The sequence below is a fragment of the Coccidioides immitis genome, assembly GCF_000149335.2.
Source record: "Coccidioides immitis RS genomic scaffold supercont3.6, whole genome shotgun sequence".
In the NCBI taxonomy this organism is placed as follows: Eukaryota; Fungi; Ascomycota; class Eurotiomycetes; order Onygenales; family Onygenaceae; genus Coccidioides; species Coccidioides immitis.
This window is the reverse complement of record NW_004504312.1, coordinates 1,215,572-1,235,866: the sequence shown is the minus strand read 5'-3', so window position 1 is coordinate 1,235,866 and position 20,295 is coordinate 1,215,572. Positions and strand designations below refer to the sequence as shown.

Genomic DNA, 20,295 nt, shown 5'->3' with positions numbered 1-20,295 from the left:
CCCCGATATGCAGCAACATGTTTGTTCACCGTTCCAGCATCCATTCGACGTCGGCCCCTGACAGGTGCCACGGAACGGGCAGACATGGTACCTGACGCCTGTCCCGATGCGGACTAGCTGAAGCCACGCGATTGGCCCGCTGCCAGATTGAGGGGACGGCGTTTCTCCGCATCACACGCTAAGCAAGCCACGCGGTTGTTTGAAAGACAAACAGCGACAGCGCAGAGCCGGCCTCTGTTTCAGCGGGTCGCGAGCTTGCCTGTTGTTCATCCTGGTGCTGGGATGCTGCGTTGTTGTGAATCCTAGGTTCTTCCCAGCACCGTGTCATGTGAAGCCTGCCCGGTCATTCTGTGCTGTGTGTAAGTGAGTGAGTGAGAGAGAGAGTGAGAGAGAGTGTGTGATGGCCGGCTACGGGCGGAAGGCAGATCGAGGCCTATTTTTATCCATACCGCAACGGGACAGAAACAGCGCGTAACTGGGGACCGTTTGCACGGCCATTGGCCAATAGGCGGTGTGCACGCGCTGTTTTGCTTCGTACAGGAAACAAAACAGATCGGGTAATTTACGCATATGATACCACGAGGCTAATCTCCCGCCTGCGCCTTCCCTTTTCCAATCTTGCAGAGCACGCCTTCTCCTCTTTCCCTTTCTCGCTTCCCGCCCGCTTTTTGTCTTTCTCTTTCTTTCTCTCTTTTCTTTCTCTCTTCTTCTTCTCTTCTTCTTCTCTTTCTCGTCTGCATGGGCTGACCTCTGCCGTTCTTTTACCAACCCCACGACATTCATTTTCATCGCAGTCTTCAGGCCCAATCGCTCCTTGATCATGGCCTGATCACTGCCAGTCACTCCTTTCTGACAGTCAACTCACAATTCCCTCCTTTTGCAGCTTCCCCAAAACCTAATCATAATCCCTGCAAACCATCCCCCCCCGGAGTGCTTTTCGGGAGACAGATGTCGACGGATATCTGGGCCTCCAATTGCTGACAACAAAGCCCTAATAACTACTCAGACTACAAGCAAGACGGGTGCCTTCACCGTCGCCTCAAGCGCACTGGTTTGCCGTATTTCGTCTGAGATCTCGTCGCCATGCCTCACCGTCACAACCACCATGGGCGGCGACACGGGGGCGTCGAGAAACGCGGGAACATCAGGGATCAGATTCTTGATATAATAGGAGATATCGCACCCAATAAACGGGAGACCGTGTCGGTAATCTACATCACTGCAGACCCAACCTTTGACGGCCCGATCGGTGGTTATTCGACTGAAGGCAGGCCGGCGAAGACTCAGGATCATGGGGAGGTCGGGACTCCGCTGGAGCACACACGCACTGTCAGCCGCACTACAGTCAGGCCAACCCCCACAAGGAAGCCCACGCCCAAGTCGACGCCTACGACGACCGAGAACACGACCGACACCCCAAGCTCAAGGCCCAAAACAACCCCCTCGACTCTTATCACGTCGACTCCAAGCTCACCAGACGTGGTCCCGACATCCACGCTCGACAACGATGCTTCTGGGATGTCCTCCGCCACGTCCACGCCTTCGTCCACCGCCGCCCCAGCTTCGGGTGGCTTATCGTCTGGTGGAAAAGCCGGTCTCGCAATAGGGATCATTGCGCTACTTGGACTACTGGCTGGTGCAGCGCTATTGTTTGTTCGCAAGAAAAAAAAGAAGAATGAGGAGATGGAAACGATCAATACTGAGAAGCCAATGCCTCCACTCCCAAGTCCACAGGTCGTTGCGCCTTCTCCGCCACCGCAGCAGCACCAGATGACCCCCTCGGCTCCTCCCCAGTTGAATATTCGGCCCATCACCCAGTTTTCTCCAGATCTTACTTCACCTTCGCAAAGTAGCTCGACAATGGTGAACGTTGCTGGTGTTGTCGCGGCGCGCAATCTCACTGGACAGCATAACGATTCCCAGAGCACATTTTCACCCCCCAAGACAGCGGACAGCACGTCCAATCCTTTCAATGATCCGGTAAATCCGTTCGAGCCCCGATCCGGCGCTTCGTCTCCTACGTCTGCCTTGGGTTCTGGACCATCGCAACCTTTGAATGGGCATCCGTCCTCCCCAGAAACCTCTAGTGTGCGAGCACCTACCCCAGACGGCATGAGCACTGGAGCCGCCGTTGCTGTCGGCGCTGCGACTGCTATCACTGCTGGTGCCGCTGCCAATAGCCACAGTGGCAAGCCGCCAACCCTTCAACACGTCCCCGGCCCCCCCGCGGGATGGATGAAAGACATGCCTCCCCCAAGTCCAGCTATGAGCATTGATTCCGTTTCTGTCACGTCTACCACAGCTGCAGCAGTCGCCACAGGTGGCCCTGCTCCAAACAACGTTCACCGTGTGCAACTTGATTTCTCCCCTTCCATGGACGATGAACTCGAACTGCGAGCTGGACAACTCGTTCGCCTGCTTCACGAATATGACGATGGATGGGTAAGTACTCGATATCTCCAACACCGAGTAGGAAACAAAAATGCTAATTTTGTAGGCTCTCTGTATTCGCCTCGACCGCTCTCAGCAAGGTGTTGCCCCGAGAACATGTCTCTCCGCTAGGCCGGTTAAACCACGTCCTCGTAATGGTCCACCTGGTCCAGGCCCTCGTGGTCCTCCACCAATGGGCGGCTCACATGGTCGTCCAATGACTCCGGCTAGTGGGCGTAATTCTCCTGCTCCTGGGCCTCCTCCGAGCGGTCCCCCTCCGCCAGGTCCACCTCGATTTGCACCCGAGCAGGGTAGTCGACCTGCCTCTCCTAGCTCGGGATATCGCCCATATCATGCTCCAAACCAGCCGATGGCACCTGTTCGGTTCCCAGATGTCCCACGCTCGTTGTCTCCCGGTCCCGGTTCGCGGATTCCCCAGCAGCGATCGATGAGCCCCGGACCGTATGGGGCTGGGGGGATGGAAAAGCCGAATATGCCGGAAGCTCAGCGAAAACGAAGCAATAGTGCCGCTGGTGCAGTGGGGCGTATCCATGCACCGAATCCAGGACCAAGCGCTCTCAGTGCCTCCGTGCAGAACGCCAATTCGGGCGATAAACCAACAGAGAAGCCCGCCGACAATCCAGCAGACAAGTTGACAGACAAGCCAGCAGAGATTCCAGCAGATAAGCCAACAGAGAAGCCAGTAGACAAACCTGCGGAGAACCCAGAACCACAGGCAGCGGAACAAACGCCTCCAGAATCAACGCCTCAGCCCCCAGCGGAGCAAGGAGTGCGGAGGCCTCCTCCCTCATTGGGCCCTGTGGAAAGAAAACCTGTGCCTGGACAAGCACAGTAATTTGAACATACCTTTCAGTGCACATATTGGCAACCATCCCGGTCGTCCGGGCGGAATATATCACCGTAAATATTGGACGATTGTATTTAGCAATATGTTCTTGCTCCCTGGACGGGACGAGCTTCAGACGATGAGCTACGATGTGACTGGCGATACCCAAGCGAATCTATTTTCCCTTTTTTACGGCATTTTACTTTTCCTTTTCTACCTTTTTTTTTTTTTTTTTTTTTTTTTTTTTTTTGGTTTTTCTTTGCTTTCCTTCCTCTTTTCCCCCAAGAGTCTGTGACCGCGGCATAATTCTTGGATATTGGCTCGTCGGCTAGCTCTCCGCACCGGCACAATTCCTTGGAAGTAACAGGTCCTCGACTCTCCCAACACAATCAATTTGCACTCCAAAGTTGCGTCCGTTGTTGATGTTTTCGTCTTCTTGGTTTACGTGAAAACACGCGCCATTGCAACAAGACGTGGCATATTCCTGGCTGTTTACTCCGATGTAAATCGGCCATGTGATAAAAGCCCCTTTCATTTCTTCACTATCCTCATTTCGACATGAGCTTCTATCAATCCCTGGGAAACCGTGGAAAGCTGGGTTTCATATTGTTAGCTCTTCGATCAGTGTATCACCTGTCTTTTGTTACCCCATAACAATTCCTCGAGTGAAGCCAGCTGTCAAAGCAAATCCAGGTTTCGAATTTGTAAATTTATCTTTCCATTGGCTTTTGTGGCCCTTTCACAATCGCCACACTCCCACCTTTTCTGACCTCTTTGGATATTTGCGGCTGCTGCATATAATTTGAGATGGAGATAATCAAAACACCCATGTGGAGAAAAGGTGTGGAAATTTTGGGGATCCAAGAGCGTTTATTTTCCTTTTTGTATTGACATTTACATTATAAGTGCATGTATCTAAATGAATGAATCGGATAGTCAAGAGAAGTTGGATATTTACCAGCTGCTTGTCATCTTGGATTTTTGTGCATCGAAGAAGCTTGTCACTATTCATTGTGGGCATGGCTATATCAGGGTCTATTTTCTAGGTCGTGTCGAAAGGGCGTAAAGGAAACAATATTCAAAAATATTCAAAATCATAGTTTTAACGCAATAGCGAGTGGTTTCCTCGGATCCGGGTCAAAGATGTGGCACTCCAGCACTTGCAAGAGCTAGGTTGACGATGCTCACCACTCCCTCCCCAAGGATCAGCCCTGAGGCTAATATAACAATGGTCGAATGCGTGCCGTTTGCTCCTTGGTTATCGCCTTGCTCGTCCTGCAAACGACTAAGGCTGCCGTCGCCTCCACCATCATCCTCGCCGTGCAACGCGCTGGCAGCGACAGCTCGTTGTCCCTTTTGCCTCTTCTTCTGGCGCCAGCGCCACCAAAGGTCGATGAGCCCCCCGATGGCTCTTGCAAGCGTAAATGACGGGACATTATACATACCCACAGCGACAGCGATGCCGCCCGGGATCCACGCCCTCCAAGACGGAGCAGACCCACCTTTCCTCAGTCCTGCCGCGCCAAAGATTCTCACAATAGTGGTGACGGTAAAGATGACCGCCGCAATACCAGAAACCTGCCATGCCATATCGGGAAGACCCTGGCCCGTGACAAGTCGTGCGGTGAATATCCACACGTATGCGGTGGGGATCTGGAACATGTCGCCTGGGACTTCGTATACGTTTATATATAATCGGTACACGGCGACCGAGATCACGGCGCCGAAGAGGCTGCCGATCAGCTGGCCGTAGAACTGCGCTTTGGGACTCGCGCGCAGAATATGGCCTGTTTTCAGGTCTTGCATCATGTCTCCTGCCTGAAGGGCGCCGGATTCGGAAACAGCGCCGGCAAGGAGGTTAGTGACGATCGCTGAGCGACGAGTGTGGCTCGACGAAGGTGTGGCGAGCGCGAAGATGAGTTGGGTGACTTTGCTGATTCCGGAGACCGGGTTGAGGTCTGTCTCACCTAACGCACGGACACCCATGACTGAGAGGACAAGAGCGAGGAGGGTGGCAAGACTGGATAGGAAGGGTGTGATGATGCTTCCGAATGCAATGTGCATACACACAACGTTGAGGATCAAGGTTAATGGGAGGAGGATAGCAACGGTTCGCATTGAGACGAGTTCCGAAGGAGGAGCATCCTTTTCATCATAATCTTTATTGGAAATGTCGGGGGCAGGGTCTTGCTCTTCTGTGTCATGCCCATGACCAATGGGGATATAACCCTCCCTTGAGTTTGAAGATTTGCTGAAAAGGCGCTGCCAGAACCCCCTCTGACCAGTCCGGCGCCGGAGTACACGGAACACATCGGGCGCATAATGGACCACAGGTCTCAAGATTAACCAACCCAGGTTCATGACCGAATCAGCAAGCATAATCGCCAATGATACCCAAACAATCCAGCCTTTGCTACCATTCTCCCAGTTATCCACAGGTCCTGGCGCCCATCCCCTACTTTTTGCCAAGGGGGACAGGATTCCCCATCCAACAATGGCCCCAACCAGCATATGCAGCGAGGTAGCGGAACCCATAATGATACCTTGCCCAACGTATGCTGGTGATGGATTCAAGGTCCAGAGCCATTTGCTTGCGAGTGTAAACCCGAACACTGGCAGGTTCCGAAATATTGGGACGAAATACGAAAGAAGTGTCTATTTGGCAAGTCAATACCAATGGCTTCCTCAGGAGGGAAAAAAAAGGAATCATCAGCTGTGGCCAGCTGAATATAGGTGCATCCTTACATAAAATGCAGATACCCCAAAGGCCAAAATCAGTAATCTTATCTTTCCTTTCCAATCTTGCCGACGATCACGGCTACTTGGTGGCCTTGATATCTCAGAAGGGTTAGGTCCACTGGCAAGCAACCTTTCCGTTTCCTGATATTCTGCGTTAGGGCTACCCCTAGCAGTCTTTGGCTTCTCAGCTTCTTGTCCACTACCATGTAGCACTCGAATCATCAGCGCCGTGGCCGTCCCGCTCGGAAACTTCAGCTTCTCCCTCACTATAACCTCTTTCCTCAACGGCACCGCAAAAACCACACCAAAAAGACACACACCCAAACTCCAGACGACCAATTTCCAGAACCCCAACCTGAGCGGTCCGCCTTCACCTTGTCCATCATCCCCACCTCTCTCTCCATCCGGACCATCTCGAAGTAAAAACTCGAGCGCGGGAATCACGCCGACAAAGCCACAGCCGAGCGGCATAGTGCCCACGGCGCCCGCAACGGTCTGAATGAGTACGTTCTCGATGGGACTAAATGGGAATGAAAGGCATGGGGCGATAGCCTTAAAGACCGCGAAGCCGATAAGGGACGAAGGCATAGCCATGCTGCTTATCCAGCCAGTCTGGAGACCGAAATAAGTATTCGAGAAGGTGATGAGGGTTCCGATACCGAGACCGACGAGGAGGGAGCGCGGCGTGAAGCTTTGCGCCGACGTTTTACGAGAGCAGGACAGGCCGGGCGTATCACTGTCGTGGCCATCATGATCATGGGTTTCTTGACCGGCTAGATAAGCGCTCCTTGAGGGTTCTGGTGCCGGTTGAGAGAAGCCCGCTGTGCTGGCAGCATGCTGCACATCGGGGCTCTGATCCGATAATGCTTGATTCGAAGCCATCGTCCGTCGTTGTTTTGGGGGGGGGAATGACTTGGCCTCCCCTCTCAGCGCATCGGACCGAAATGACCTGACCAGGTTATGAGGAAGAGTACCATCGTCCACCCGCCGATACGCACGCCAACGGAGCTGAAAGGCGCCATTTCCGGCTGCTTTGGCAATCGGCGAAATCGATCAATGACTAATCGACGCATCAAGCATCGGAAGGCGCGTTCAACCGGCTAAATCACATGACACTTTCTGACGTCATCGGTGTTTTTTTGACTAACCAAATCTGGCACTCCGATCCGGCTTACCTAATTTTATAGAACTGATCTGTCCAAAAAAGCGGCGGGCTTCTCAATTGATTGAACTCTGGCCATGAATCGGCGAATCGCCAAGTTGCAAACAGATACCAAGGGCGAGAACGTAGAGCAGTGAGGGGTGGACCCCCTATACATACATGTATGCCACCAGACCGAGGCAGGGCGCTAAACCGGAACAGGGAGTTGATTAAGGGACCCAGGACTACGGGAGTGCATAGGGAGATTTCAATGATAGGAAGTGATATAGTTACAAGGTCAACTCGCAAGCGGATAACCGTAAAACTCCATCCGTCTAAACACCGACGACATGATGCAGCCATCCAAAAATAACAAAAGAAAGCGCCAGAAGCGATCCCACCTAAAATCCAAAACTATCAAGCAAAGAACTCGCGTCTGGTTCTTCGAACGTGGTAGGCCGAGGGTGTGCGCCATAGATACCGGCAGGAGCCTGCTGATCAGCAGCGTTCACCACCGCCTTTCTCATCTCATCCGACACGCTCAGAGACAACGGCATGTCCGCGACCACCAAACTGCTTCGTCGCCGAAGCAGCTTACTAGGATCAGGAATGTTCTCCGCCAGGCCCATCGATAAGCGTGATGGAAGCTTTTCGACTGGAGGTGGTGTCAAAAACTCCCAGTCGCGGACAAGGTTCAAGGCCAGTATATCGCAACCCATTCTGTCATATAGACGAGCATTGCGGAGAACAAATTCCCATTCGTCTCGAGCTGCGACCCTGGAAGCTCCCTTAAGGGTTTGGAGGGTCTTTTCACGGAGCTGTTTGTAGAGGACGACGAGAGCCGGGTCGTTGGATAAATAGGACTTTGCGTGTAATGTGACTCCGGTGGAGCTACCAGGAGAGGCAGGTGTGGGAGGTAGAAGTGCTTCAACAGGTGACTAGACAACGTTAGTTGCTGGCCACATTCTAAAGTATCTTGGGGTGATACAGCTCTAAACTTACAATTAACGCCTGTACCGCCATGTCTCGTCTATTTAGCATCCAGAAGGCCCATGTTGCCATCCATCGATTGCCTTGGGTTGCAGCGTCCACGAGGACTTTCTCTTCAAGAATCTCCTTAAGCACTGGGCCAGAATCGCCTTCATATGCACGCGCAATAGTAATTGCAAGTTGGACATCCTTAAGCTGATTTATGCACACGTATACAGTATCTCGTAGATGATCTGCAAGTAGGAAAAAAGCGGCTGCGTACTCTGCATAACAATCAGCAACGCAATATCCACAATACTAAGCACGAGGTACAAACCGAATCTTCGCTTTCCGAGTAGCGCATAAGCATTCTTTAAAGCCGCCGACTGCCAGCGCGGGTCTTTGAAGTTATTTGACAACAGCTTATATGTAGCCGCTTGCTCGCTGTGCCAGCTTGCCATGCGCCAGAGTCCTTGCAGAACATTTTTCTTTCTCAGCGCCAGATAAAACAGACTGCAGTCAATGGGATTCTTCTCGTCTGTCTTTCTGTATTCATTACGTGCAACAACCTCGAGTTGCGCTCGCTTGATAAAATTAGTAAACCCGATTCAAACTCTAGGGCACTTCGCCAGAACTTGCATACGTACCAATGCATTGATGTCAGTAATCCACATGAAAAGACCGCTTTCTCTGGCATTTTCCCAGAGCATCCTCCCATGGAACTGCCTAGACACCAAATCGGTAAGGATTTCATGGCTATCACTATGAAATGCCCAGACGATTTCTCGCCAGGAAATAGTCGAAAGCTCTGGCAGGTGCTGGCTTCTTCGGAGCATATGCTGTCGGAAGAAGACAAAATATCGTGCTGCATTATCGTCCATTGAACGACGGTGTTTCTCAACAGTGGCCACGCATTCCACAATATTTACCAGACGGAACTGCTCCGTACTTGAGAGCTGGGGAAGGGCAATTCGGGCCAGGTATTCATTCATTGAAGTGGCAGCCGTTTCGTCCAATACATGAGAGTCGTCTTCAAACGAGTAGTCCGTACTAGAAGAGCGCATGTCCTTCCAGGTTATCTGGTACAAGGTCTATGTCAAATGTCAGCTCGAAATAAGAAAAGAAAAAGTAAAGTATGCCGGGGAACGAGTTAGAGTGTCCATACATCTGAATCCTTGTAAATGCGATCAAGTGGTATATCCAAAAAGTTGTCAATATCATCTCCTTCGGTAAAAAATTTCAACTTTCGATGAAGACTGGTGAGTATTAAATGTACCAGGGTAGCCTTCCCGCAAAGAATGCACTGGGCGAGGAACTGCGGGTGGAATACAGGCAGTGGGCCATTCAGCCTGCTGACAACATGGAACAAATCGACGTAGGCAGATTTATGAGGCCGAATTCGAAGCCCAGTGACCATTGAATGACTTGCTTCGATGAACTTGTCAAATACAAATAATTGATTTCCGGCCCCAACGACAAGATTTCCATTGCCCAACCAACAAGAATCTCCGATCGGATGTGGTGTAAGATCTTGGATTCGGATCTCTCTAATCTGGGCCCAAGAAGGACCTGCATCAAGATAATCATACCGCAATTGCGAAAGAAGTACCACTTTTCGCGGGAACCCGACAGCAAGTATAAACTGCACATCTGGAGTAGATGTCCAGTCTAGGTCTCGGATAATATCTTGCTGCGAAAAGTGCTCTTCGAATTCCAACTGTGCACCGTTTGTATCCCAGATACTTAGATGTGTCCGATCTTGGTCGACAAGTACAGCCTTACGCATTGACGTCGCACTTGCGAGTGAAGGATTGACGATCCCTGTTTCAACAGTGGATGTTAATAGCCAGTCAATTTTCTGATTTTGTTTGTCGACTTTGGCCGTCCACGTCCTGACTGTTCCGCCGTGAGTGTATGAAAGAGCGATATCGGTAGCAAAGAGATCTAGAAACCCAGATATTTTCACTCGACTGCCTGCAGGGTCAACGGGAATGATGTACGAAACATCTTCTTCCACTCCGAGATTGAAGGTGCAGAATTGTCGTAAGTATCTGCGGTTTCCATTGACTCCATCGGTCCCATTAACATAACCGTCATCGGGAGGAAGATCGATTTCCCAGGCAATTCCGGCCATATCAACCCCGATTGCCGCTATATACACCGTCGAGGATTTGGCATCTGTTGTGGGTATCAGCAAAACGCATAACGGCTTGCTACTTAGTTGAAAATCGCATTTCTCAAGCATTGTTCCGTGGAATGGACGGACATCCCAGAACGAGACGGCATTATGATGTAGATTCACGAGAAATTTTCCATCATCTAATAGCAGAGTTCGGTGGATGTGCAGGTCAGACAGAAGAGAACTCTGCTGGACGAGAACGGGACCGGCGCTGGCAGATCGTTGGCGCCAAATCGTTGCCTTATTATCGTCCGTACGAGATATTAACATCTTTCCAACCGGTGTGCGGACAATTTTCTTTATCGCGCCTCCATGACCCGACCAGATAGCTCTTGAAATCAACCTCCGCTTTCTTGGAGTTGGGTCAAAGAGTATATGTATTTTGGAATCCAACCACTCGATCCGCCCATCGAAATAATGAGCAAGAATTGTAAAGGAGTCGTCAAATACCCCGCCGGAAAACGGATAGAATTGAGCATAGTCTTCATGAGGAAGAGCTTCTGAGGGGAGAGACAAATGCAAGCCTTCTACATGAGCAATATTGAAAATGTTCGCGGACGATCGGACCTTAGAGCCAACATTCTCAAGCCCCCAGGCGCACATATGACCTTTACCGTCCAATACAACACAAATCTCGGGGTTCTTTGATGCAACTTCGAGGAGGTGTTCGAGGGCTTGATGATTCTTATCGTGCAGGTTTTCACACTGCACGACACGCTCCATAGCTAAAGCAAAGTCCCGGCTATCGATAATGAATCCATATCGCCTCGTAGCCTGTTCTGTCTGGACGAGATGCCTCGGCTGAATCGACGCGGCCATGTCAATTTCATTCCAGAGTTGAAGGACCGAAGGACCGTGGCGTTCCATGGGAGCCCATATCCGTATTTTATTGTCCGCACAGATTGTGTAGAGTACATTTTCCATAGACTGTTCTCGGTGATGCGGTCGCCTCCAATGCATTCCGGTCACGGTCGTAGGATGGTGAAGGTAAGATACGTCAAAGCGAACATCGTCAGCTGCGAAGGAGAGCCGTCTCCATATCTTCACTAGTCTATCGTACCAGCCAGTGGATGCTATTAGCGCTGCATCATGGGAGAATAGTGATAATTTGACTGGGCTTCCAAGCTCGGTTGTCCAAATGGTGCGCGGCGAATCCGTAAGTAGCCATAACTTGAGTCGGCCGCTGCCCACAAGGAGCTCATCGGAGGAACCCCACGACAGGGTTTTCACAGGGTCTTCGTCACGGTCAGAGGCTCGAAAGCTGCACGCTAAGCTCCACTGTATAATGTATTAGACATTGCTTTCCATGGGATTCCGAGGAAAAGACGCTTCCGAACCTTTGGCCTATCTGCTCCAACTCTATATGGCTCGTATATGAATACATTTTGCCAACTGCACACTGCAATCTTCCCGGAAGACTCTTCAACTACCACAGCCTCAAGGGAATCGGCATCATCCAAGTAGATTGTCTGTAGGATCCGGTGAGGGCCTTCGAGGATCACGAGCGCGCAGCCCGAAACATAAGCCTAGGCGGAAGCGCAAAATCAGTAAAAAGGCATCAATACAAAGGGGAGCTAGCTCGAAGGGCATGAGCTTGACTAGCTTACAACAATGCGACTGCCATCCCACAGCGCGGTGCTGAGAGCTTGGAGCTTCGCTGGAGGTCGCCCCGGTAGTACGGTCCGCATAGGCACGCTTCCGAGACGCCAGGATGGAATGCCGGCGTCAGATCATTGCCGTACCCGGATCAATTAGTGTGGATTTATAGATTGGGACGCTGGGATGTAACTGGAAGCTTCGAGAATGTAGGAGTGTCGTGGTTGTTGCAATCGCATCGCAGTGCCTTGTATGCAGACGCTCACAAACTATTATTGAAACGTTGCGGGTTTCTTGCCGATGACGTCCATGGGCCCCGAGAGGCGACGCGTGACAAAGAAATGGTACTGCTCCACACGCCAACACGCCGCCTATTACAATGAATATCGCACTGGCGATGCATTCTACTAATTGATTGACGCGAGGTTTGGCACTTGGCTTGAGCCCTTGTGACCTTTCACGTCGGTATCTCGCTGTTCCGTCTCCTAAATCTCTATGAATACATCGATTTTTCGTTTAACGCCTGTCTCGGGATCCAACCAGACATCGAGATAAATCCCAGTACTATCGCAATAAATATGCTACTCCCAAACACCAGACGTACAAATCTCATCAGTTCATCCAGCCCAAGAAAGGATCCAATGAAAGAGAAATAACCCCATGGTCAGTCATTCGAACCCAATCCGCCAACAACCTAAAATACCAAATCAGGATAATAAAACGCTCAACGAAGAATACAGCAGGAGAAGTAATAATCACAAGAAAGAAAATCATTTTTGATGATCAGCTCGGTTTGCGGCTGTTCGTTGATCTGCCTTCAGTGGGCGACTCTGGCTCTGAACTCTTCATCGATTGCAAAACGCACGCTCGTTGCCAGTGGGCTCCGTGCGTAGAGGATCTTCCGTCCAGGAAGCGAACGTGGAGCTTCCCTTGCTGCCATCAATCTGACAGCGAACGGAGTTATCGCAGGTGTCGCCGGCGTAGTTGATATCTCATACAAAGACCGTGCTCGCGCGGCTCGTTTCGATGGGCTAGCCAGGTACCCTGGTGTCGCCGGTGTGTGTGATGTGAGATCAGCTTCTGGACCCAGATCACTTATTCGAAGCGTTGACTCAGGGTTGTGCCAATCATCCGCTCCATCATAGAATTGAGAGCCGTAATGGGGGGCGGGAGTGGTGACATGTCGTGTGGCATTTTGCCTGATTGTACCCAGACCCCTTGCTCTCTGGCTCCAATGGTACAACATATTCCGGAGGTGTTTTCGCAGAATGCGATCGTTTGCTGCGTCAGCCTTTTCATAATCTGTCCTGATCTGGAATACTCGCAGGCTAAGCTTTTTGAGATGCGCAAGCGCTACGGACGAGACATGTATCTCCAAAAATCGAGCGGCCTTTTCTTCTTGAGCCTGGTATGATCGACAAGATCCAACCCAGTGACTTAAGTGGTTGTATGTCAGCTGGCGATTATAGAACACATCTGCGTCGGATATCTGTTTTAGGCGGCTCATTGTCTCTGAATGCCATCGATCGAAATGATCAGCTGCCTTCTTGGAGAGCTTTTGTTGGTAGACCTCCGTTGCTCGCGAGTCCAAATCCGCAGCAGCACTAAGACGTGATCGCCAAGTAGCGAGCGCCTCTGAGACCAAATTAATTTTCACCCTTCGTCTGATTGCTGCGTACGCGTCTTGTTTCCTCTTCTTAGACGCCTGCTGTGCGATTGCCCGCCATCGCTTGAGGGATGTTGTCGTCAAAAAGAAATAGCGGGCGTTCTTGGCCCAAGTTTCCAATTTGACAAGATGATCCCGACGGCTATTCCAGTGGATTAAGGCCTCATGCTCCACACGAGGCGCATAAAAAGCCAACGCAATACGCTCTCGCTGTCTTTGTAGGGCAAGTTTCTCCCGCCAATGGTGAAATATGGTCCGGGAAAGATCCCTCTTTCGATGATCGCGCAATTCGCCTTCTCGTCGTAAAAGTTCCGTATACAAAACACTAGAATTATCCATTAATTTCGTTAACATCGTACTTTTCAGTCGCCGCTCCCTAACCCGAGACATAAACCGAAGTCGTTCCATCAGAACCCATTTATAAAGCGCTTGGATCATTATACGCGCATCAATACGCATGGATAGGGCGCGACAGCGCAATTTATCGTTCCAGATCGTCCAAGCATTGTACATGACTCTTTGGCGGTCCGAATCTCGTGCGAGCCGCTCCATATAGGCTTTGTAGGCCCATATATCAAATGAAAAACGCACAATTCTCGTATTTATCATCTTGGTCACCCGAGCGGTGGCTGCTCCAAGGTTGTGCTGGATACGCCATTCGATGAAACTGTCTCTCACGAGGCGATCCAGACGCCAATTGTCCGCACTTTGCTGAGCTGCGGCAACGGAACGAGCCTTCAGTGACCATTTTTGTAAAGCTGAATGAAGCAGCTCGTGCTTGCGTTTGAAGTCTATCTCGTTGTCGCGTTCTCTATGGGTTCTGAACGCCCGAAGCCAAGATATTAGTGATCGCTTTTTTAAGCGCTGCTCGGCCCGTTGTGGTGCCCGCCGGTAACAAAACGACCAAAACCAGCGCCAATACGTCCGCTTAATCAAGCTTGCATGGTAAAATTGATCGGCAATAGCTTCGTTCTTTTGGATTTGCTCAAGCCTTGAGCTCCAGGAGACAAACGGCCTTTTCACAGTCAGGCGCTGAATCTTAAGCTCATTCACCGCAGTCACTTCCTTCCAGGCATTGAAGTATTTAATACCAAGGATATGTCGACGTGCAGCGTTAGTTTTCTCGATCTCATCGGAAGTAACCTTTGCCCAATGAGTAAATGCTTTGGTCAATAAGTATAGATCTCGGGCCCGCACAGCACGCGCTTCTAGGTGTTTAAAAAAGCGCTCTGTGTTAGCTTCTCGACGTTTCTGCTCTAAACCCGACCGCCATTCATCGAAGGCTTGACGAAGGAGGGTTCCCCGATCTCGATTTACAGCAACCTGAAGCATTGCTTCAACAAACTGCTGTCTTTGCCTTGTTTGCTCTAGCCATTGTATGAGCAGATGTCGCGCGATTTTTCTTTCACGGTACCAATTGAACACAGATGCATCCTGAAGCAAACTGGTGAGCGAAGGATGATAAAACAACTCCGAAGGTAGTGGAGCTTTTGGGATATGATGGTCGGAGATATCGGACTCAACCGCAAACTCCTCGTCATAATCCGGCACTCGTTGCTGATGATGTGCGAGTTGTTCGTACTCATTAAAGCGATGTCCGGCATCCCCTGGCAGATATTGTTCACGATGCGCGTTGTGAGATCCGTTGACCCTGGGTAGTTCGGAATTTGGATAAAATGAATTTATGTCTTCAGCTCCACTTAGCGATACCCTTCTTCTGCGTGGGTGTGCAGCAACGCCGCCAGTTTCTAGATCCAACCTCGACACCGATGAACGAGATGGTGGTCTAGGGATGCTGTGGTGAGTTGTTTCCGTCGGGGCATCGTACATCGAATTGAAAGAGGCTCTCCTCTGCCTTCTCTTGTGGACATTTGTGCCATTTGGCAGCTGCTGTGGTTCGTACGGTTCAAAATCGGCCTCCGTCTTGCTCTCAGGCTCGATGTATGATAGTCCGTTTCCATGAATCGTCGGATCAGTAGAAATTTGGATCCCCATGTGAAGTAGAAGCGATTCGAATCGTGCGTACAGGCTCTCGCCGCGCAAGTGTTTGCCCAGCAGGAAGAGGAACCGGAGGCATATCTGATCGAGCTCCGGTTCAATCCCATTTTCCGATAGTACCGCATGGTATTCGCGGAAGAGGGCTCGAAACGTATGTGTGTCCACGCCGGGGTGCCGCTCGGCTCGCGTGACAATTTGGTAGAGGAGATGGACATCTACAATATAGCTATCAATATCGGCGCGATTTAAACAAGATAGATTTCGCAAACAGGCTGACCTTGGTCGCTGAGAGCCAGTTGCTCAGCTGGTGTAATTTGGTGGTTTACGGGAAGTGGAGGCATCGAAATCTCCGCGACATGAGGCGCGTTGTCTGCAGATTGCGACAGGAAGTCATTGCGAGAGGGAAAGGGATAGAGGAGGACGGAGATAATGAAGGGAGACCGTCATTCCCTGACGAGGGTCAAAGATAATAATCCACTAACATGAAATAATTTCTCTTTTCTACAATGCCTTCGTGGATAGATAGCCTGCCCGGCGCCCGGTTCTCTGGGAAGTTTTCGTTATGTACAATGTTTTGGTGTTGCGTTGCAGTTCTTGTCTCCCCAGCACCAACCAACCGGCTGGACAGCAATCGTCTGATTATATAATCAATTGGGTGTCGCGGCGTCGCCGATCGCAAGTAGCAGAGCGAAGGGCCATACCTAGTTGTAGAAGCCAAAGTTGAGAAATCCCCGAGCGGAGTGACCGGCAGCATGCCTCCAAGAACGAGGCCGATTGAAAAGTTCGCCCAGGCCGCAGCGCAGTGCTCAACTGAGGTACGCGACTCCCCAGATCTCTCCCTTGTCTCTGAGGTCCAGCGAATTAATTTTGACCCGAAGGCCACTGTGTATGGGAAATGCGTTCTCGCCGACTATAACTCGATCACAAAAGATATGTGCAAGAAAGAGTTTATAAAGCTAAAGGACTGTTACTTGGTAGCGATAACCTCCCGTGGCTCGACTGGAGAAACCACTAACATCCTTGACACAGGCTGCGATGAAAAAGCTAAAGTAAAAAAAAATCCTCCGTCGGCTGAAAGTATATCGGATTGTTGGGTCTTTGGCATTTTCTAGAGATGAGAATAGGCAAAATGGTGGCTAGGTGGTTTAACGGCGAAATATGGGCGAGACATTTCATTCATATCTAAAACATAACCATAAGACATAGGTTCTCTACAGATTCAATAGTCTAAGCAAAAAGGTTGCTTTTTGGACTTCCTGCACTTCTTCCAGGATGATTCCCTCTTCTGGAGCATCAGGGACTTGGCCTTCGACTTCGGTCACGACATGCTTGTCCACTGGTCTTCGGAGTGCCTTCTCGATGTTGCTTGCCTGCGTCTCGAAGACTTCATTAATTCCAATGTTTTCGGGGTCGGAAAGAACGCGATATTCCATTTTAACATCGTCTGTGGGCACGAGCCCGGCCTTCTTTCGCAGTCTCTGGATGCGGTTAACGATCTCTCTGGTGAGACCCTCATGAGCAAGTTCAGGGTATAAAGCCGCATCTAAGATGATGAGAACATCGTCGTCTGTGTTGGTTTCGAAGTTTGCGGAGGTACCATCCTCCTTTAAGCCTCGTTTAACTACTAAATCCCCTTGAACGAGCTCGATTCCATCCACTAGCATCTTTCCGTTAAGGACGAAATTCTTTACATCGTCGCTTGAAAGGGATGGCAGTGCCTTCTTTACTTTTTGTACATCTTTCTTCAGCTTTTTCCCAAGGACCGGCCAATCAGCCGAGGCACTGTACTGAACATTGTATCTCGCTTCATCGGACGATAGGACAAGGTCGCGGACATTAAGCTCTTCCACAATGTACTGCTCAAGGGAGCGAACATCGTCGAGGTATTGTTGATCCTGATGAACAACTACAAGAGTTTTCAAAGGTGTCTTCAGCCCAATCGATCGACGTTCGCGGGAAACGCGAGCAAGTTCAATCACCCGTTGCATGCGAGAGACCTGCCTCTCTACAACTTCGTCAAAAAGCTCCTCTCTGACTTCTGGGAAGGGCAGGAAGTGAACAGAGCGGTTATCGACTCCTTGAAGCGACTTGGGGATATGAGGGAGCAGGCGAAGGTAGATAGTGTCAGTGATGAATGGAGTGAAGGGTGCGAGGCCGCGGACCAAAGTGTACAAAACCTCAAACAGAGTGTTCAGCGCATGTTTGGTATCTTCTAGTCCAAGTTCACCCTTTAGTCGTTTCCGGTTAAACCTAATATACCAATTCGTCGTGTTGTCAATCAGTTCTAGGAGTCGCGGGACAACAGTGTAAAGACGATAGCCGGCCATCTCCTCGTTGACAAACTTGAGAAGACTCTGGCAGCTTGCTAGAATCCACCGGTCCATAACGTTGGTATTGGTTGCTTCCATAGTCGGGTCGAAGACGTAATCGAGATTTTCGACCTTTTTTAGGAGGACAACTTGGCCGTCAAAGAACTTGTAACTGTTCCAGAGCGGAAGGAGAACCTTGGCGACTACTTCTTTAACGCCTGATTCTTTGAATCTCAAAGGCTCAGCGCGAACCACCGGAGAATTGATGAGATACAGTCGAAGAGCGTCAGACCCATAGCGTTCCATGATCAAGGTAGGATCGGGATAATTTTTCAATCTCTTGGACATTTTCTTCCCATCCTCTGCAAGTACAATCCCGTTGACAACACAGTTCTTGAATGGAAGCTTTCCAAAAAGATGCATACCCAAGACAGTGAGGGTATAGAACCAACCACGTGTTTGATCGAGACCCTCAGCAATGAAGTCACCCGGGAAAGAGTTCTGAAACTCCTCTTTATTCTCGAAAGGATAGTGCTTCGATGCATAAGGCATGCTGCCAGACTCAAACCAGCAGTCGAAAATTTCTTCAACGCGGCGCAGGACACCTTTTCCTTTTCGACTTGGGATAGTAATGTGATCGATGTTGTCACGGTGAAGATCCGTCAATTCTCCAGTGTAACCGCTGAGCTCCTTTAATTCTTCCACACTACCAACAGCCACAATTTCCTCGTAATCTTCACTGACCCAGAGGGGGATCGGTGTTCCCCAATACCGGTTTCTTGAAATATTCCAATCTCTGGCATTAGCGATCCAGCTAGCAAAGCGTCTATCTTTCACAAAAGATGGTACCCAGTACGATCCTTCTATGCCTTTGAGCATATCTGGGATGATGGGTTCAATTTTAACGAACCACGCTGGAACGGCTTTATAGATCAACGGGGTATCGGATCGCCAGCAAAATGGATAGCTGTGAGTAATCTGGCTCTCCACCACCAGGCGACCAGCCTCCTTCAAGTGTTTAATGATTCCCTTGTCCGCTGCCTTGACATGCAGTCCCGCGAAATCCGGAACTTCCGATGTAAAACATCCGCGGTTATCGACTGGATTTGGTGGTAGCCTGTGGTCATTGATAATCCCTGCTTTCAAGGCAACATTGTAGTCGTCCTCACCAAAGGCAGGTGCTTGATGGACGACACCAACACCACTATCGGCTGTGACGTATGTCGCCATTAACACGCGGAATGCAACGTCCTTAAACTCCTCGTAGAAATAGTTAAACGGCGGCGTATACTTCCATCCCTCCATTGTGGAGCCCTTGAACCTATCGATAATCTTAAACTTCGCCTTCTTGGGGTTTTTATAGAGGGTACCCAGAAGTGCCTCCAGCAAGATGTAGTCCTTTCCTGACTGTTCATCGTGAATCTTAACATATTCAAAGTCGGGGTGGGCTGCAAGCCCAAGATGCGATGGAAGTGTCCACGGCGTGGTTGTCCAAGCAAGTAAGTTGGTCTGTGGGTCATCGACGAGTGGGAAAGAGACAACGATGGCCGGGTCTTGGACATCTTGATAATTCTGCGAGGCTTCGAAATTACTCAGGGGCGTATTTAAAGCAGTAGAATATGGCATGACTCTATATCCGCGATACACTACTCCTTTATCATAAAGCTGCTTGAAAACCCACCACAAAGACTCCATGTACGTGGGGTTCATTGTCTTATGCGCATTAGTCCTGAGGCTTGCGATCGGAAAATGCGACTTTGAAAAACTCACCTTATAATCGTTATCAAAATCGATCCAACGACCAAGTCTATCCACAGTCTGTCTCCATTCTGAAGCGAATCTCATAACAATTGCCTTGCATTTAGCGTTATATTCCGCGAGACCGAGCTTCTCAACCGCTTCGGATCCAGACATTCCCAAAGATTTGTCAATCTCATATTCGATCGGTACACCGTGTGTATCCCAGCCAAATCTCCTCTCGACATAGTGACCTTTCATAGACCAATATCTAGGAATGATATCTTTGATCGTAGACGCCAGAAGGTGGCCGTAGTGGGGTAAACCTGTCGCGAAAGGAGGTCCATCGAAGAATGTGTACGGTTTTCTGCCGCGAGACAGCTCAACTTGTCGCTCAAAAGCCCCAATTTCTTTCCAGCGTTTGAGGACTGCCTCCTCTTCTCTCGGGAAATCGATAGACATGGTCGTGAACTCCCTGAAGAACCTCTATCTGGTGTGCTGTGTTCGGAGTCTCAAATCGAGGGGCTGAAAATACCGACTGGCGGGGATGACTCAAAAGTCTTTCGCGACATCGTTTTTCCGAGTTGACCTCCGCATTTCGGGCAACCACCCTCCCTTGTGCGAAATCTCCCCGTCTGATTGTCCATTAACTACAACAGCATGGCAGTAGTATCTCAGTTTTGT

At 50.2% G+C, this 20,295-nt stretch overlaps 8 protein-coding genes across 8 annotated transcripts; 2 read left to right on the top strand and 6 right to left on the bottom strand.

The window, feature by feature from the left end:
• Positions 1-408: 408 nt before the first annotated feature.
• CIMG_03400 (uncharacterized protein) lies at positions 409-783 on the bottom strand (the record flags this gene model as incomplete). Its single annotated transcript, XM_001243958.1, has 1 exon — positions 409-783. One exon carries the CDS (start codon positions 781-783, stop codon positions 409-411), a length of 375 nt encoding a protein of 124 aa, XP_001243959.1.
• Positions 784-1,083: 300 nt separating this feature from the next.
• Positions 1,084-3,286, top strand: CIMG_03399 (uncharacterized protein; the record flags this gene model as incomplete). Its single annotated transcript, XM_001243957.1, has 2 exons — positions 1,084-2,442; positions 2,498-3,286. 2 exons carry the CDS (start codon positions 1,084-1,086, stop codon positions 3,284-3,286), a joined length of 2,148 nt encoding a protein of 715 aa, XP_001243958.1.
• Positions 3,287-3,605: 319 nt separating this feature from the next.
• On the bottom strand, positions 3,606-4,074 carry CIMG_03398 (uncharacterized protein; the record flags this gene model as incomplete). The annotated part of the gene is made up of 2 exons (XM_001243956.1): positions 3,606-3,871; positions 4,038-4,074. The coding sequence occupies 2 exons, from the start codon at positions 4,072-4,074 to the stop codon at positions 3,606-3,608; spliced, it is 303 nt and encodes a 100-aa protein (XP_001243957.1).
• Positions 4,075-4,255: 181 nt separating this feature from the next.
• Positions 4,256-6,963, bottom strand: CIMG_03397 (OPT superfamily oligopeptide transporter). Its single transcript, XM_001243955.2, has 2 exons — positions 6,023-6,963; positions 4,256-5,932 (listed from the first exon to the last, which is right to left on the bottom strand). The coding sequence occupies exons 1-2, from the start codon at positions 6,896-6,898 to the stop codon at positions 4,415-4,417; spliced, it is 2,394 nt and encodes a 797-aa protein (XP_001243956.1). The 5' UTR covers positions 6,899-6,963; the 3' UTR covers positions 4,256-4,414.
• A 441-nt stretch (positions 6,964-7,404) lies between these two features.
• On the bottom strand, positions 7,405-12,128 carry CIMG_03396 (WD repeat protein). The gene is made up of 7 exons (XM_001243954.2): positions 11,913-12,128; positions 11,643-11,831; positions 9,292-11,583; positions 8,774-9,217; positions 8,464-8,710; positions 8,160-8,410; positions 7,405-8,095 (listed from the first exon to the last, which is right to left on the bottom strand). The coding sequence occupies exons 1-7, from the start codon at positions 11,991-11,993 to the stop codon at positions 7,559-7,561; spliced, it is 4,041 nt and encodes a 1,346-aa protein (XP_001243955.1). The 5' UTR covers positions 11,994-12,128; the 3' UTR covers positions 7,405-7,558.
• Positions 12,129-12,308: 180 nt separating this feature from the next.
• On the bottom strand, positions 12,309-16,497 carry CIMG_03395 (uncharacterized protein). Its single transcript, XM_001243953.2, has 2 exons — positions 15,843-16,497; positions 12,309-15,780 (listed from the first exon to the last, which is right to left on the bottom strand). Exons 1-2 carry the CDS (start codon positions 15,904-15,906, stop codon positions 12,719-12,721), a joined length of 3,126 nt encoding a protein of 1,041 aa, XP_001243954.1. The 5' UTR covers positions 15,907-16,497; the 3' UTR covers positions 12,309-12,718.
• CIMG_11114 (uncharacterized protein) lies at positions 16,318-16,618 on the top strand (the record flags this gene model as incomplete). Its single annotated transcript, XM_012358240.1, has 2 exons — positions 16,318-16,539; positions 16,595-16,618. 2 exons carry the CDS (start codon positions 16,318-16,320, stop codon positions 16,616-16,618), a joined length of 246 nt encoding a protein of 81 aa, XP_012213663.1.
• Positions 16,619-16,709: 91 nt separating this feature from the next.
• On the bottom strand, positions 16,710-20,111 carry CIMG_03394 (isoleucyl-tRNA synthetase). The gene is made up of 2 exons (XM_001243952.2): positions 19,645-20,111; positions 16,710-19,587 (listed from the first exon to the last, which is right to left on the bottom strand). The coding sequence occupies exons 1-2, from the start codon at positions 20,071-20,073 to the stop codon at positions 16,777-16,779; spliced, it is 3,240 nt and encodes a 1,079-aa protein (XP_001243953.1). The 5' UTR covers positions 20,074-20,111; the 3' UTR covers positions 16,710-16,776.
• Between the last annotated feature and the right edge of the window lie 184 nt (positions 20,112-20,295).

What these genes read in the sequence shown, in the direction of transcription:
- CIMG_03397 (XM_001243955.2), bottom strand. Translation starts at nt 6,898, where the DNA reads ATGGCTTCGAATCAAGCATTATCGGATCAGAGCCCCGATGTGCAGCAT. An exon ending in TTGGGGTATCTGCATTTTAT is followed by an intron (nt 5,933 to 6,022) that starts GTAAGGATGCAC and finishes CTTGCCAAATAG; the next exon opens with ACACTTCTTTCGTATTTCGT.
- CIMG_03396 (XM_001243954.2), bottom strand. Translation starts at nt 11,993, where the DNA reads ATGCGGACCGTACTACCGGGGCGACCTCCAGCGAAGCTCCAAGCTCTC. An exon ending in GCATTTACAAGGATTCAGAT is followed by an intron (nt 9,218 to 9,291) that starts GTATGGACACTC and finishes CATTTGACATAG; the next exon opens with ACCTTGTACCAGATAACCTG. An exon ending in TGGCGGTACAGGCGTTAATT is followed by an intron (nt 8,096 to 8,159) that starts GTAAGTTTAGAG and finishes AACGTTGTCTAG; the next exon opens with TCACCTGTTGAAGCACTTCT.
- CIMG_03395 (XM_001243953.2), bottom strand. Translation starts at nt 15,906, where the DNA reads ATGCCTCCACTTCCCGTAAACCACCAAATTACACCAGCTGAGCAACTG. An exon ending in ACTGGCTCTCAGCGACCAAG is followed by an intron (nt 15,781 to 15,842) that starts GTCAGCCTGTTT and finishes GCTATATTGTAG; the next exon opens with ATGTCCATCTCCTCTACCAA.
- CIMG_03394 (XM_001243952.2), bottom strand. Translation starts at nt 20,073, where the DNA reads ATGTCTATCGATTTCCCGAGAGAAGAGGAGGCAGTCCTCAAACGCTGG. An exon ending in ATTTTGATAACGATTATAAG is followed by an intron (nt 19,588 to 19,644) that starts GTGAGTTTTTCA and finishes AATGCGCATAAG; the next exon opens with ACAATGAACCCCACGTACAT.